At 35.4% G+C, this 15,437-nt stretch overlaps 1 protein-coding gene across 1 annotated transcript; it reads left to right on the top strand.

The window, feature by feature from the left end:
- The first annotated feature begins 903 nt into the window (after positions 1 to 903).
- On the top strand, positions 904 to 6,129 carry LOC120089296 (uncharacterized). The gene is made up of 5 exons (XM_090314396.1): positions 904 to 932; positions 4,695 to 4,891; positions 4,975 to 5,024; positions 5,282 to 5,350; positions 5,924 to 6,129. The coding sequence occupies exons 1-5, from the start codon at positions 904 to 906 to the stop codon at positions 5,984 to 5,986; spliced, it is 408 nt and encodes a 135-aa protein (XP_090170522.1). The 3' UTR covers positions 5,987 to 6,129.
- The last annotated feature ends 9,308 nt before the right edge of the window (positions 6,130 to 15,437 follow it).

Here is a 15,437-nt window from a genome sequence, read left to right as displayed (position 1 = left end):
TGGTAAATTGTGTTGTACTAAATATTGTTGTACATCTCCGATAAAATTATTCTGTACGATGAAAAAAATAAATATTAAACAATATTCATATCATATATTTGAAAATTTTTCTAATTTTAAATCTTTTACCATACAGTAATAGTAAGTGCTGTTAGGTGTGATAAATCGTCTCGTGATTGAATCTAACCAAGAAAAGTAGTCATCTAATACAGCTGACCCATTTGTTATTTCTCCCTGTGCACAACGATCATGTCGTCCATGCTAGTAGGATATATATCCCATGTGAATTCAATGCCAGTCTTGGTCATGCTTACCTTTTAAGTATAGTGTTGGGAGTGTATAGAACAACGAAGGTATCGTTTGTCACTGACCTGTCTCAACACACGATCTGGATGATGCCACTCTATATCTTGTGTGTATGACATCCAATTAATATGAAAAAAAAAAAAGATAATTATACATAAAAAAATGTTTTAAATATTCATTTATATATACATTTGTTACCTGATTGTGCATCAGTCTGTCAAATATTTTTTGGTATACTAGCAACATATTTGCTGATTGTTTAGAGGTAGCTAATACATCACTCCATCTAAAATTATAAAAAATATAATTAATTTATATTCTTACATAAAATAATAATGAAATAAATATACAAATGAAATAATACGTGACACTAAGTGGACGATGACCTGAGGCCTATAACTGGACTTGTGGTGCTATAATTGGAAATCTATCAAAGTTCTCTATAAAACCATGCAAGACAGGCACCACCCCACGAGTACGTACCAACATGCTCGAAATTAGACAATAGCAGGAGAAACATGAGATGTACTAGAGTTTTGACTTGTCAGCGAACAAAAATCCTCCAATAAGCTGCATAATGTATGCTTGTGAATACCTATGTATGCTGATGTCGTCGACATCGAGAGGTAAAACTGGAAACTAGGACGCCAACCACATGATACTCAATTTTGAGCCTTTCAGATCATCTGGTAGAACGTCTAAGAGCTACATCACATACATTCTTTCAATCATATTGTAATGAGCCTGTCAATGGTTTTTCGTCCACTCGTAACTCAAACTGAATGGCAACATCCTCCAACGTAATTGTACATTCCCTACAAGGCTGGTGAAATGTGTGGGTTTCTGGTCTCCAATGCTCAACTAAAGTAGTAATGAGGTACCGATCAAGTTGGATAAATCTGATCTGTGCAACCCCAAGAAAATTTGCATGTTCAACATAGAGAATAGTACGTTGATCAAATGGGATAGTATGTTGTGCAGATGCCTCCCTTCTCCGACAACTCAAAACTATGGTAGAAGAACTATCCCATATTGATTGTGAACAATGCGTATTTTATTGATATAATTGTATAGGATTAGTAGGACCAGACTCCATTACCTAAGAAGTTCAAATTACATTACATAACAAAATCTATTTCCTAAGAATGAATTAGATAAAATAAATTCATTACATAAAAATTACAATTACATAAAAAATATAAGTACATAAAAGATACATTTACATAAAAAATACAAGTACATAAAATATACAATTATATGAAAAATACGAGTACATAAAAGATACAATTATATGAAAAATAAAGTACATAAAAAATTTAATGACCCAAAGAGGAAGCACCTAATGTACGTTGTGGATAAGTCCGTCTGTTATGTTCTTCTCTCTTACAAATTGTACATCGTACTTTTTGGCTTGCCTCTCTCCAATCCATTTCATTATGAATGCACGTACTTTTTGGCCGACTCTATTCTCTTAGTAAGTCTGCATTCGGATGAACTTTTGTAAATGATAATTCTGGCCAATAATCTGGGTGTTCTATTGGATGGAAGCGACCTTCATAACATCGCTTGAAATGGGACAATTTGTAGCATTCATCAATAAGAGGTATGTATGTCAAATGCATGTAATTACAAACTGCAATTACATAAGAGCATGGAATCTTGAATGACTGCCACTTATTACAAGAACAAGTTATCTCTTTCAAGCTCAAAACTTGTGTGTATTGTCCTTTATAAGGAGAAATCATACGTATGCCAGTTTGTACTTCAAAAGTTTGAGTTTTCCTGTCAATAGATGTCACTGTGTGCAGATGCTCGTTTTTTCCACCTCTTAAGTTTTCTCAGAGCATATTCTGTTACATATCCCCACGGTCGAGTGCTTTACTGATCTCTTGTCTTCAACGTTCAAAATACAGTATTGTGTGATAAAATGTTAGCCTAACCATAGAAGTAATTGGTAACATTCTAGCACCTTTGAAAACACCATTCATGCATTCAGCTGCATTGCTTGTCATCCACCCATAGCAGTATCCACCGTCATGTGATTGGGTCCATTTTTCCAAGTCAATATCAGAAAAATATTCAAAGCATTAAGGGTTAAATTGTTTCAATTCTTTCATGTACCGAATGAACTTGCGCCTTTGGTCTTGATTTTCTGCCTTAAACACCAAATCTTTTAGTTACTTTGATTTATATTTTGTATTGAAATTACTGGCAACATGGTGAAGACAATATCGATGGTACGCTCTAGGTTCATTCCAACCAATTTTCTCATTACTAATTGCAGCAAGAATGCCCTTTTGCAATAATAGATAAGGCAGTCAATAATTTCCGTAGAGATGAATTCCATCGATGGAAATATATGCCCGTTTGCAATAATAGATAAGGTGGTCAATAATTTTCTCTTATACTTTCCGTAGAGATGAATTCCATCGATCTGGATTAATGGTCTACAATATTTGAACTCTTCTCTTGTAGGATCGAAAAACCAAAAAACTTGACCAAAAATAGTCGTATCTGGCACATCAGATGGAAGGAAACACCAATCTGATCGTGTTCCTAGATTGTAATGAACAAGAGCACTCAACCAATATAGAAGCTCTAAATATGATTTCTCCCAGTCACCAAACACAACAAATCTAACACTTTTCTTTTTGCTTGCCACACTCGTCTATAATTAACATTATAGTCATATTGTTTCTTAATTGCTTCTTGGAGTAGGGCCACAGGTACCTCAAGATCAACTCTAACCAAATTTTGGATTTCGATACTCATAAAATTTGAATCAATATGTGAATGATCCTATGTCAATTCTGAAAATAAACATGAGTGTTCCCCTTCAAGTTTGGTGATTTCAAACATCCCATGAGTTTTATGTCGACATGCCCGTAACCTCTAATCACAACCATCCTTCCACTGTTTGCATCTGACGTACCAAATATCTTGATTTGATTCCACTACAATAATTAAATAGTATTTTGTCACACAGTAATACAACAAGTTGTAGATCTTCTTTAATATTAAATAATATTCCTTTTTGTATTAAACTAGAATTATCTACCTATATACTCATTTCCTCCAAAGTTGACCCTCATTCACATGTTGAATTAGTAATTTTCCAATCTATTTGTGTGAACATATCCGACGGTACCACTCAAGATCACGTTCCCTACTCCTATCGTTTCCAACTAATTCATCAATTTCAACATCAATATCACTATAGAATGACTAAATCTTCAGGATGCATCTACATATTTATTATGATCTTTTCAACTATTATAGTTGACAAAAAAAATATGTTAATATGTTAACCCAACAAATAGCTTAACAAAATCAGCCCAACAAAATCCAATTTCTAAGTTCAACATATAAGATCTAAATATTATACATTCAAATCAACTAAAATCTAATATCTATAAACTATACATTTAAATCAGCCCAAATAAAAATAAAATAGTATATCCATGGATCATACATTTAATTTAGCCCAAATGCAAACAAAATGATATATATAGATATATATATATATATATATGAAGCAATCTTCATTTTTATAAACAAATACATATATTTTCTTAACTCAACCCAACAAATAGGCCAACAAAATCATCCAAAAAAATAGCCCAACAAAATAAGCTCAACAAAATCCAGTTTCTAAGTTCAACATATATCTAAAGTTTATACATTTAAATCATAGATCCATAAACTATACATTTAATTTGGCCCAAATACAAACGAAATGATATATATATATATATATATAAAGTAATCTTCATTTTCGAACTTGATCTTCATTTTTATAAACAAATACATATATTGGGAAAAATTAAAGAAAAAACTTTACCTAAGGTGGACGACGACAAAGATTGGAGACAGCAGGTGGTAGATCAACTCACAACGGCAGTAATAAGAGAAAAAACTCACAATCGGATGGAAGAAGAAAAGAGGCTATGGCGATAATGATGAGGAAGAAAAGAGAAAATGCTCTCGGATGGAGGAAAAAGAAGGGGTTGCAACGTTTAAGGGACCACTAAATTGTGTACCCCGGTACACGACTTAAGGTAACCATAACCAGGTACACGATTACCCCAGTCAACGCTGCATAGTGTACCGATACACGATTAAAAAATCTATTTCTGTCAATATTATCCGCCCAACCCTATTTTTGTTAATAATTATTAAAATAACATTATTTAAAAAAAATTCGAGTTGGGAAGCGTGCTAGAGAAAAAAATTTCCTCTCTTCCTCTTTCAGCCGCACGATGTCGTGACCCCCCTTCTATTTCGCACATCCGTTCGTCACAGTCGCCGATCCGCCACGCTGTGCCGCTTCAGCCTTGCCTGTCGCCGTCAAACGTTGCTTGCCATCGTCGATCGTTTGGTTGCTGAAGCGTCGCCGTTGTCTTAGGGGTTCTTCGTCGTCGTCTTAAGCGTTGCCGCCCAACGCCTGCGCCAGCCCACCGCACGCTTCGTCGACCGAATGCGAGTTGCCGCCGTCGAGCCTTGAATGCCACCCGTACTCGGCCCCAGCTGCGCGTCTCTGCCTGTCATCCGCCGTGCCTCCAGTCGCCGGAATCCAATGATTTAAGTAAGTTTTGGGTTCTTTTTGGAACGCCCATTAACACTGGTTTAAATTTTGGCCAAAACTAATTTACCCGTCAATTTTTTTAGGTGGATTCAGGAGTTTAGGGTTGTTAAGGAAGTTGTCCAACAAAGTAGAGGTTCGTTTTGGGCATTCTCGGTACTTTTGAGCAAGTGTTAAAGATTCAATCCATTTTTGGACTAGGTTATGTTGCTGTAATTTGATATTTAACCCTTGATATTGGTGTATGTTCAGATTGGGATGCTTAATTGAAGTGTTGGAGTGATATTGGAACAAACCACGTGTTGTATAAGTGGTTTTAAATTTCTGTAGAATAAATTTGTGACCTAGAATTTGGGCTAAGTGCAAAAAATTAATTTCTGGTTTGTGCTTTAGGATTCGATTCAAAGTGCGTGGAACTTGGTGGCTGGTGTGCTTGAATTGAATTTTGTGTCTAAAAGTGAGGTAAGTTATCTACTGTCAGTTCACCCTCGAACCCAAGTATGTGTTAAAAATTGATTCCTATATTGTGTTAAAATATTATGTCATGTTTGTTGGACGGTTGGTGGGGAATATGGAAGCTTATGTTTATGTCATAGAATCTTGATATTTTGTACTCTTGTAGTGTTTGATTGATGGACGAATTGTGAGACTGTTTTGAACCCTAAGCATGATTTTTTTAAGAATTTGTGCTTATGCCTATGTGAGAATGATAGTGACCGTTAGCGTTTTTATCGGGCTTTGAACATTGCATGTTGTGAGCCTTCGAGTTCACACCCTATGCTTATGTTACGGTGTTCCCTCGAGGTCACCACTTATGCTTATGACTCTGTCCCTCTAGGATCGCTATCTATGAAAGCTAGCCTTTTGGTCCGCCGCTTATGCCTATGCCTATGCCTATGCCTATGCATATGCCTACAATGTATTTTGTGTGCTTGAGTCCTGATAGGAAGATTAACAGTTCACCTAGGGACCCAGTAGTGGGTCGCTTACTGGGTATATTTTATACTCATTCTTTTCTTTCCATGTTTTTTTCAGGTAAGGGAAGGGATCAGTTGGCGAATGATAGGAAGAATCCATGACTCGGCCGTTGGGACATGACATCGCTTCCGCATTTGTTCATTTCTTTAACTTGACATGATTTGGTTTAAGATTTAGTTTTTTTAAAGAAAACCCTTGGTTATTTCATTTATTCATTCACTAATTCACTAATTCATTTACTAGTTTAATTTATTTTAAAATAAGTTCAGGGGTATCCCAAATAGTGTTTTTCAGGATTTTAGTATTTGAGTTTTACTTAATGAAATAAAAATTTTATTTAATTTTTTTCTTCGAGAAACTTATTGTCAAGCCTATGCATATATATAGTAGTGCCCTAGAAGTATAATAGGAATTTGAGTAGTTACAGTTGGTATCGGAGTTTAAGTTTTAGGTTATGTAGACTGAATTATTAGGTAAGTCCAGACTGTCCCATTGGCCCTAAATTGATTCTTTGTCATCACCAGGTAAAAGAAATAAATAACACGCATGCACAACGCATGCGCGCGCACACACACGCACACACACATACGTGCACACACACACGCGCATACGCACATGCACTCACACACACGCACTCACACGCGCGCGCACACACACACGCACATGTACACGCACACGCACTCACGCACACGTACACACACGCGCACACACACACACATGCACACACACACACACACGCATACACACACACACACACGTACGCACACACACGCACACGCACATGCACACACACGCACACGCACACACACAGGCTGTGGCAGGTCCTTCTTTAGAGGTTGAATATTTACTGAACTTCAAGAAATATTATCCCCCAACGTTTAATGGGTCCTTGAAGGACCCACTAAAATAAAGTTATGGTTGTCTACTGTGGAAGAGATTTTTCAATATATAAAGTGCTCAGAAGAGCAGAAGTTGCAGTGTGTTACCTTTATACTTGTCAATAATGTCAAGCGTTGGTAGCACTTAGTAGGGAGGATGATAGAAGCTAATGGGGTTAGGCAATGTGAGACCAACTCAAAGAACGATTCTACGAAAGTACTTCTCTACTCACGTGAGGTACAACAAACAAGTCGAGTTTATGAACCTGAAGTATAGGACCATGACAGTGGAAGAATATGAAGAGGAGTTTGACAGGTTGCCTTGCTTTAGCCTCGACCCGGTGTCCACTGAAGCAAAGAGAGTTGAAAGATTCGTTTAGGGGCTTTGAGACGGGGTGCAAGGCATTGTGCAAGCATTTGAGCCTACCACCTATGCAACAATGTTCCGTGTTGAAGGAATCAAATTTCAGCGGAAACGTGTGAACGCCTTGCATTTAGACATTCGTTTTATGGAAAACAAAAATAGTAAAATAAAATATGCATTTGTAGGATAAAAATTCAAACAAAACCATAAGCATGCTAGAAAAAAGGAAGAAGAAAAGAAATCAAAACTCACATTTGATGACTCCTCTAACTCTCCTCATCCTTCGTTATTAATGATCTCGAACTTCTCCAATTAAGGAGGAAAAGAATAGAGAATTTCTAGAGAAATTAAAGAGAATGTGGAGCCTTGTGGAAAAATATTTCATTGCCCTAAATGGGCTATAAGGATATATTTATATGGAGAAGGTTAACCTTTCCCCAAGATTTTCTCTTTATACCCCTAGTACTAATTATTTAAATAACCCATATTTAATTAATTGGAAAATTAATTAAATAACCATATATTAAATCTTATTTAATATAAATTTATTTAATTATCATAAATATCATATATTTACACTAACTTCCAATCTCTATTATTTCTGAATTAATTAATTAACCATTAATTAATCAATTAAATAACTATATTAAATCATATTTAATATAGAGTTAATTAACATATAAATATCACATATTTATATGTATACAACTCTTTATGAATCCAATTCATTTAAATTTAATATTTGAATCTTATTCAAATATATCTCTCTTACATAATTTGGATTATAGATCATATCTATAATTAACTATTATATATTAATCTCATTAATATAAAATTTTCTCATTTGATTTGAACAATTTAAATCATTCTTCATTACTATCCTTTAGTGAGCTAACAAGGGGATCTTATGAATCTCTAGATTAGCAGCTTCAATGATATGAGATTAATTGATTAAACTTCTTTAATCCAATTAATCAATATTCATTAACTACTGATCACTCCACTAAAGACCAGTAGCTATACTCTTCGCACTGTAGATCTATTTATATCTCTATGGATATAACCAATCAACTGAGCTATGACTCATAACTACAGCTGGGCCAAAATACCATTTTACCCTTACAGTTACATTTGTAAGAGTTAAACAACATGCAGCGGAAGTATCAAAGATTCATAAGCATTCTATTTCATTAATTTTGGCAAAAACTAAAGCATGTTTTTCATAAAAATGGGTTTTCAGAACATACCTTTGATGAACTCTCCAAGAAAAACGTCTGTTCAGCTATTGTCTTCACTTGATATCAACGTGAAACACCTCAAAACCTTTCCTAATATGTTTTTGGTGCCAGAGTTGTGGGACTCAAGAATAGTTTGAAGATGTAAAGAAACAAGAAAAGCTCATAGTAGCAAATTGAAGAAGACAATTTCTTCTTCACCGTATTTTTTCTCTCAAAATTCTGTATTCTCTTCTTCTCCAACAACTTCAATCTTTTTATATATTTAGATGAACATGCAAATTGATGGAGTGCATGGCTTGCAGCTCATGCTTGGAGAATCAAAATAGAGAAGATAATAGTTTTTGTGTGAGCATGAAGATGATGGTAATGGAGAAAATCTATTTTCCATTTTGTGCAACCATGCAAATTGTTTTTCCATTTTCTTTTTAAAACACAAAATGACTTTTAAATCATTTTTATTCAAAATTGATTTTCTTAAATTAATTAATTTAATATCAAATATAAAATTATTTGTTTTGCACAATAATCATCTTCATATATTTAAATCATATTTAAATATTTATTTTCTGGTTCCGTTTAATTTGAACGTTTCAAATTAATTCCTCAAGCTACCCTAAAGCTTACCCATTTACGAGCTAGAAGGGGGACCTCGCGGACCTACAGATCATGGGCTCCAACGATCCGAGATTAATCGACTAAACTCATTAGACCGATCTAACCCCCATTCGTTAACTAATGGGTGATTCCATTAAAGCCAATAGTTGAACTCCCATCACTGTAGATATATTATGTCCACTCGATATAACCATGATTAGTAAATTAACCCTTCACAGGTTGCTTGTAATAACGACTAGGTCGAATCTCTGTTTTACCCCCGAAATTACCTCTTGTTCCTTAAGTTCCACTGATCCCCTAATGAACAATTGATTTGTGATCCAATCAATAAATCGAATCCCTCTCAGGCCAATGAGAGGGTAAGACCTCTTATTCAAGATCCAGAATCAGCACTTGAAAGGAATAACCTCTCTACTAACACTAATTGGGTAGGAGTGAATTTCCTCTTGCACCCTATGTTCCTAGCTATTCATCCGGTCTTATCCCCAAGAGAATAAATATTTAAATATGATTTAAATATATGAAGATGATTATTGTGCAAAACAAATAATTTAATATGTACAAAAGGTTCATTACAATATTTAACAAAAACAGGTTCTCCTACTGGATGAGCTGAGCAAACGGTCTCCAGGATCTAAGCAGCCTATTTACCTTTCTCTACTCTCTTCTCTGTAAGATATTTAGGGAAATTTCTCTTTCAGTGCCCCAACTCATTGCAGTGGAAACATTTCCCTTTCTCTGCAGCGGTTTTCTTGCTCTTCTTACCAGTAGGCTTTTTCTTTTTTCCTTTGTCTTTCTTCGTTGGAATACTCTTAGTTTACGAAGACGAGGCAACTTCAGGGTTGGAGGACATTCCTCTTTTCTCAACAGAAGCAACATTTACTTCTGGTACAGGTCCAGACCCTTAGTTCTCAATATGGTCTGAAAAGCCTGCAGCTTATTAAGTAGATTTGTCAAGTTATATTCGATTTTATTCATCAAGGCATCGATACAAAATTGCAGAAAACTCTTCGAAAGAGATTCTAGAATAAAGACAACTTGACTTCTCTCATCCATCATAGCACTGTTCATTTCAGCCACATTAAAGTAGACCATCATGTTCAGGACATGTTCACGAACATTGGTCCCCTCTTTCATGCGATTATTGTAAACGTATTTGATAACATCATGCCTCAAGGTGAAGGATGACTATCCAGACATCCCTCTTAGAGATTCCATAATCTCTTTGGCAATGTTCAACCTTCATGTTTTTTGGCCAAAACGTCAGACAGGTTGGTGAGAATATAAGCACAGGCTTTATCATTAGCCCTGACCCATCTATCAAACGCTTCCCAAACAGTTCGGTTGGAATTTGAGCTAGGAATGGGAGGAGATTCCTCCATTAAGACAAATCTCAAATCGTCTATCATGAGTATTGTATTCAAATTTGATTTCCAGTTTACATAATTGTCCCCAATCAATTTGTCCGAAGCCAATAATTGTATAATAGAACTCGTCATTTTGAAATTATAAAAAAATTTTATAAGTGAATTTCTTTTAAATCTAATCAAGTTTTAGCAAAATGATAATGTACCCATAATCATTATTTTTGCAACGATACTTAAGTGATTTAGAACAAATGCTACCGTGGGGCAGTCAAGAATTCCTTCACAAAAGCAAGACAGTTCTTGACCAAATACTATCTCCAGAATAACTCATATTCCGATAGTCATTTAGTTATCGTTTTCGGTCAAGATCATTACTAACACTTAGTAAGTCTTGTAAGTGTAGACCTGCCATTTTCAGATCTTACAGAACGGTATGAGTATGCCTCCAAAATAAAAGACAATACCTAAGATGGAACTATAAGACCTTATTTATTTTACTGAAGCTTGGGTTGTTCCAAATCCTATGTTACAACCCTCCGTAGGGATCGTCGCGGTTAACGACTAGCTAGTGCCGCATGAAAAACGATAGCAGGCGCAACATAAGAATCTCACGGTTCAAACTAATGGAGGAGACCGTAGGACAATGTTGATACATTTCCTTCACCTACTTATAATGAACAACTTCCTCCATTCACCTTGTTATTGACCCATGCAAACACTTTCCGTATGGAGCAGTCGAGGTAAAATCATCAAGAAGCCGAGCATGGATCTCATGGTGTGAACTCTTGAGGACGTGAGAGCTAATAACTTTTATTCTCCTACTGAAGTGTTCTAAATTTTTGGGTATAGTTATACTTAGGTTCTTTTCGGCTAATAAAAATAACCCTAAGTCTAGGTGGTTTATCCAAGTATAACACTTATAAATGGATTTAACCTACAATGTCTAGGTGATAAACCGTTTTTATTACCTCACATCGCTAACGAATGCTCATAAAACCGATTACCAACGCTCAATTATTCGACTATAATCCCCAGGTAGGTGGTGTTTCGTATACCGTCAACTTAAATACCCCCAGCCTTTGACAGGATTATATACCTGTTGAGTTTGTAACCATAGTTTTACAAGTTTAACAACCTATTTTAACTATTAAAACAAATGATTAACCTAAGTGAACATGCAACTGTTCTTTGTTATGGATTTTAAATGTCCAACCCAATTTTATAACGACTTACAAAATTTAGACATGCTTAACATCCACGACAAACAACGAAGGTATCTAATATAACTATTATATTAAACATAACCCTAACATGCATACTATATATCATAACATTTTATAACATACTGTCAATGCATGTAACATGCTTCTTACGGTGGGGTTTTAAATCTACATGGCATACTGTATGCATGTACATGAATTTACTTAATTATCACATGCATCTCATGCATAAACAATTAAATACTAACTGTCATGGTTTTTGTTTTGGCATAAACAAGCAAACAGATAGCTAACTATTACAAATAGCTTCATAACCATCTTTGAACCGCTTGAAACATAACCCAAAACAACTTGAACCGGGCTGGACGAGTCTGAACTGAACCAACAAAGCCTGAACCGGACCAACCATAACCATTTGAAGCTGAATCAAATTGAACCTTAAGTAAATCGGTCGAACCGGTTGCTCTCAGTCCAACCCCAATATGCTGCTAAGGTCGACCGTGTAACGCCTGGAGGTAATCGTCTAGCGTCGTCGCCTTGGGTTGAGAGGAAGTACATGATCACATAGTGTTTGCTGAAAGCTAGACGATTGTTTAGCAACTGGACCTCAGCAACAAATTTAAGAAGAAGCTAAAAACTCTGGAACAGCAGCTCGACCTCCTTCGCTTGTTTCTTCAATTACATCTTAATTTCAACTCTAATGACTACAAATAAATTACAGACTCTTGCTAACACATAAATGCTTATCAAACAAGAGCCAATTACAAATTTAATTGAGAAACTAAAGAGAATTAAGATGCCAAAACAGGGAAAACCATAGTAGTGCAACAGTTTCATATATCTCATGAAAAAACACCCACCTTGCCAAAATTAGACCAAATTGAAAGCTTAAAAGATACTCTGATACCAATTATAAGAGTTAAACAACATGCAGGGGGAAGTATCAAGGATCCATAAGCATTCTAACTCACTAATTTTGGTAAAAACTAAAGCATGCTTTTCATAAAAATGAGTTTTCAGAACATACCTTTGATGAACTCTCCAAGAAAAACGTTTGTTCAGTTGCTGTCTTCACTTGATATCAACATGAACCACCTCAAAGCCTTCCCTAATATGCTCTTGGAGCTTTAGGTAGAGTTGTGGGACTCAAGAACAGCTTGAAGATGTGAAGAAACAAGAAAAGCTCACAGCAGCAAATTGAAGAAGACAATTTCTTCTTCACCGTAATTTTTCTCTCAAAATTCTGTATTCTCTTCTTCTCCAACAACTCCAATCTTCTTTATATATTTAGATGAACATGCAAAGTGATGGAGTGCATGGCTTTCAGCTCATACTTGGAGAATCAAAGTACAGAAGATAATGATTTTTGTGTGAGCATAAAGATGATGGTAATGGAGAAAATCCATTTTCCATTTTGTGCAACCATGCAAATTGTTTTTCCATTTTCTTTTTAAAACACAAAACGACTTTTAAATCATTTTTATTCAAAATTGATTTTCTTAAATTAATTTAATAAATTAATTTTAAAGATTAATTAATTTAATATCAAATATTAAATTAATTTTTTTTGCACAATAATCATCTTCATATATTTAAATCATATTTAAATATTTATTCTCTTGTTCCGTTTAATTTGAACGTTTCAAATTAATTTCTCAAGCTACCCTAAAGCTTACCCATTTACGAGCTAGTAGGAGGACCTCGCGGACCTACAGATCATGGGTTCCAATGATCCGAGATTAATAGACTAAACTCATTAGACCGATCTAACCCCCATTCGTTAACTAATGGGCGATTCCACTAAAACCCATAGCTGAACTCCTCTCACTGTAGATATATTATGTCCACTCGATATAACCATGATTAGTAAGTTAACCCTTCACAGGTTACTCGTAATAACGGTTGGGTCGAATCTCTGTTTTACCCCCGAAATTACTTCTTGTTCCTTAAGTTCCACTTATCCCCTAATGAACAATTGATTTGTGATCCAATCAACAAATCGAATCCCTTTTAGGCCAATGAGAGGGTGAGGCCTCTTATTCAAGACCCAGAATCAGCACTTGAAGGGAACAACCTCTCTACTAACCCTGATTGGGTAGGAGTGAATTCCCTCTTGCACCCTATGTTCCCAGCTATTCATCCGGTCTTATCCCCAAAATGGTAAGCTTATTGAGTAAAGGCAATTGGTCTACTCTCACCGTTTGTAGGTCAAAGGATAATCCCGAATAAATAGGAGTTCATAGTTAGCTCAGGATTAAGGTTAAGTTACCTAGGTCATTGCTTTGAAATAGTCAGTCTTAAACAGTAAACAACGTTATAAAGTAAGAGTGACAGGTTTCGTGGTCCGATCTTGCACAAAACTCATTTTCACAGAACACCCTCACTCCTCATGTCTCAACATGCACGAATTAGGATCACTTCGTATGTAGCACTTTATAACTCTTTGTAATAACTACAAAGTAGGCCGCATCCAATAGTGTTACTAGAATAAGGTACCTAACCTTATTCATATACTATAGATCATTTTGACTATTTACTCGAACTTGATCCACTTGTATGTCTCCACATAAAGTTCAAGTACTCATATAATAGTCAAGGGACTTAGGTTTATTGGATTTCTAAAAAATAATATTTTCAAGTACTCCTTATGTACAATTGATTCCTCTATAAACTAACACCTCTCGGGCAAGTGAGAGGTTAAGGCCTCATTGTTCAAGACCCGAAACCAGCTATTAAAGGAACAATTTATCTACTTTTCCAAGGAATGTGAATGAGTAAATTTCATCTTAAGTAGTTGTATTCCCAGCTCCTTAATCAGACAAATCCATAAAATTATAGGTATATTGAGTTATCATGGCCACTCTTACCCATACAGATCAAAGAACTGCTGTCATAAACAGGAATTCACAACTTACTCAGGATTAAGGTCAAGTCTCCTTTGGTCATCTTAATGAAATATTAGTTTCTTCAAGTCTCCTATGGTCATCCTAGTGAAATATTAGTTTCTTCAAGTAATGGTGTTATAAAGTGAAACTAATTATTTTGTGGTCTGGTCTATGTAGGAACTTCTTTATACAGGATACCCCCACTCATATGTCTTTACACGTACAATATGATTCATATTATTTGTAACATTTACATCTCATGTAACAATTACAAAGTGGGTTGTATCCGTAGTGTTACCAAGATAAGACACCCAATCTTCACCCATTTACTGCAGACCTTTTAGGTTATTTCTTGAACATGAACCATATGTATGTCAACCATAGGCTGTTCAAGTGACATCATATAACCTTGGATCTTAGTTTGAATTAATGCTGTCTAAATGTCAAATAAAATGCCTATGGTTTTATTAGATAAATAATTTATGTTAACAAAGCTACAAACCATGAGATACACTAGATTTAGGGCATCCATTCCAACAATCTCCCACTTGTTTAAAGCTAGTGGAATATATCAAAATACAATAAAAGACGAGTGGAAAAGTAAAGTATCAATATACAATACAATAAACTGCGGCATACAATATACCCAATAAAATTTGTAGACCCAGACCCACTAGATGATCCTAAAAAACTTTAGCCATGAGAGCCTTTGTAAATGGATCAACAATATTGTGCTTCGAACATCTCCCTATTGCATAATCTCTTTCATAAGATGATACTTGCGCTCTACATGCTTTCTATGTTTGTGGCTATGAGGCTCTTTGGAGTTTGCCACAACACCACTACTATCACAATAAAGTGTGATGGGCAAGGACATATTTGGAACAACTTTCAAATCTATGAGAAATTTTTTGAGCTATACGGCTTTCTTAGTAGCTTCACAGGCAGCTACATACCTAGCCTCCATGGTGGAATCCGCAATACCCCTTGTTTAATGTTGCGCA

Source organism: Benincasa hispida, chromosome 1, assembly GCF_027475165.1.
Source record: "Benincasa hispida cultivar pf3 chromosome 1, pf3_genome.v1.1, whole genome shotgun sequence".
Lineage (NCBI taxonomy): Eukaryota > Viridiplantae > Streptophyta > Magnoliopsida > Cucurbitales > Cucurbitaceae > Benincasa > Benincasa hispida.
Note: the sequence above shows the minus strand (reverse complement) of the source record. Positions and strands in the feature narration are given on the sequence as shown.

Bases quoted from the DNA above. Each gene is read 5' to 3' on its own strand.
- LOC120089296 (XM_090314396.1), top strand. From the start codon at position 904: ATGTATGCTGATGTCGTCGACATCGAGAG. The intron at 933-4,694 runs GTAAAACTGGAA...TGGTTGCTGAAG, and splicing joins GATGTCGTCGACATCGAGAG to CGTCGCCGTTGTCTTAGGGG. The intron at 5,025-5,281 runs GTTCGTTTTGGG...TTTGTGCTTTAG, and splicing joins AGTTGTCCAACAAAGTAGAG to GATTCGATTCAAAGTGCGTG.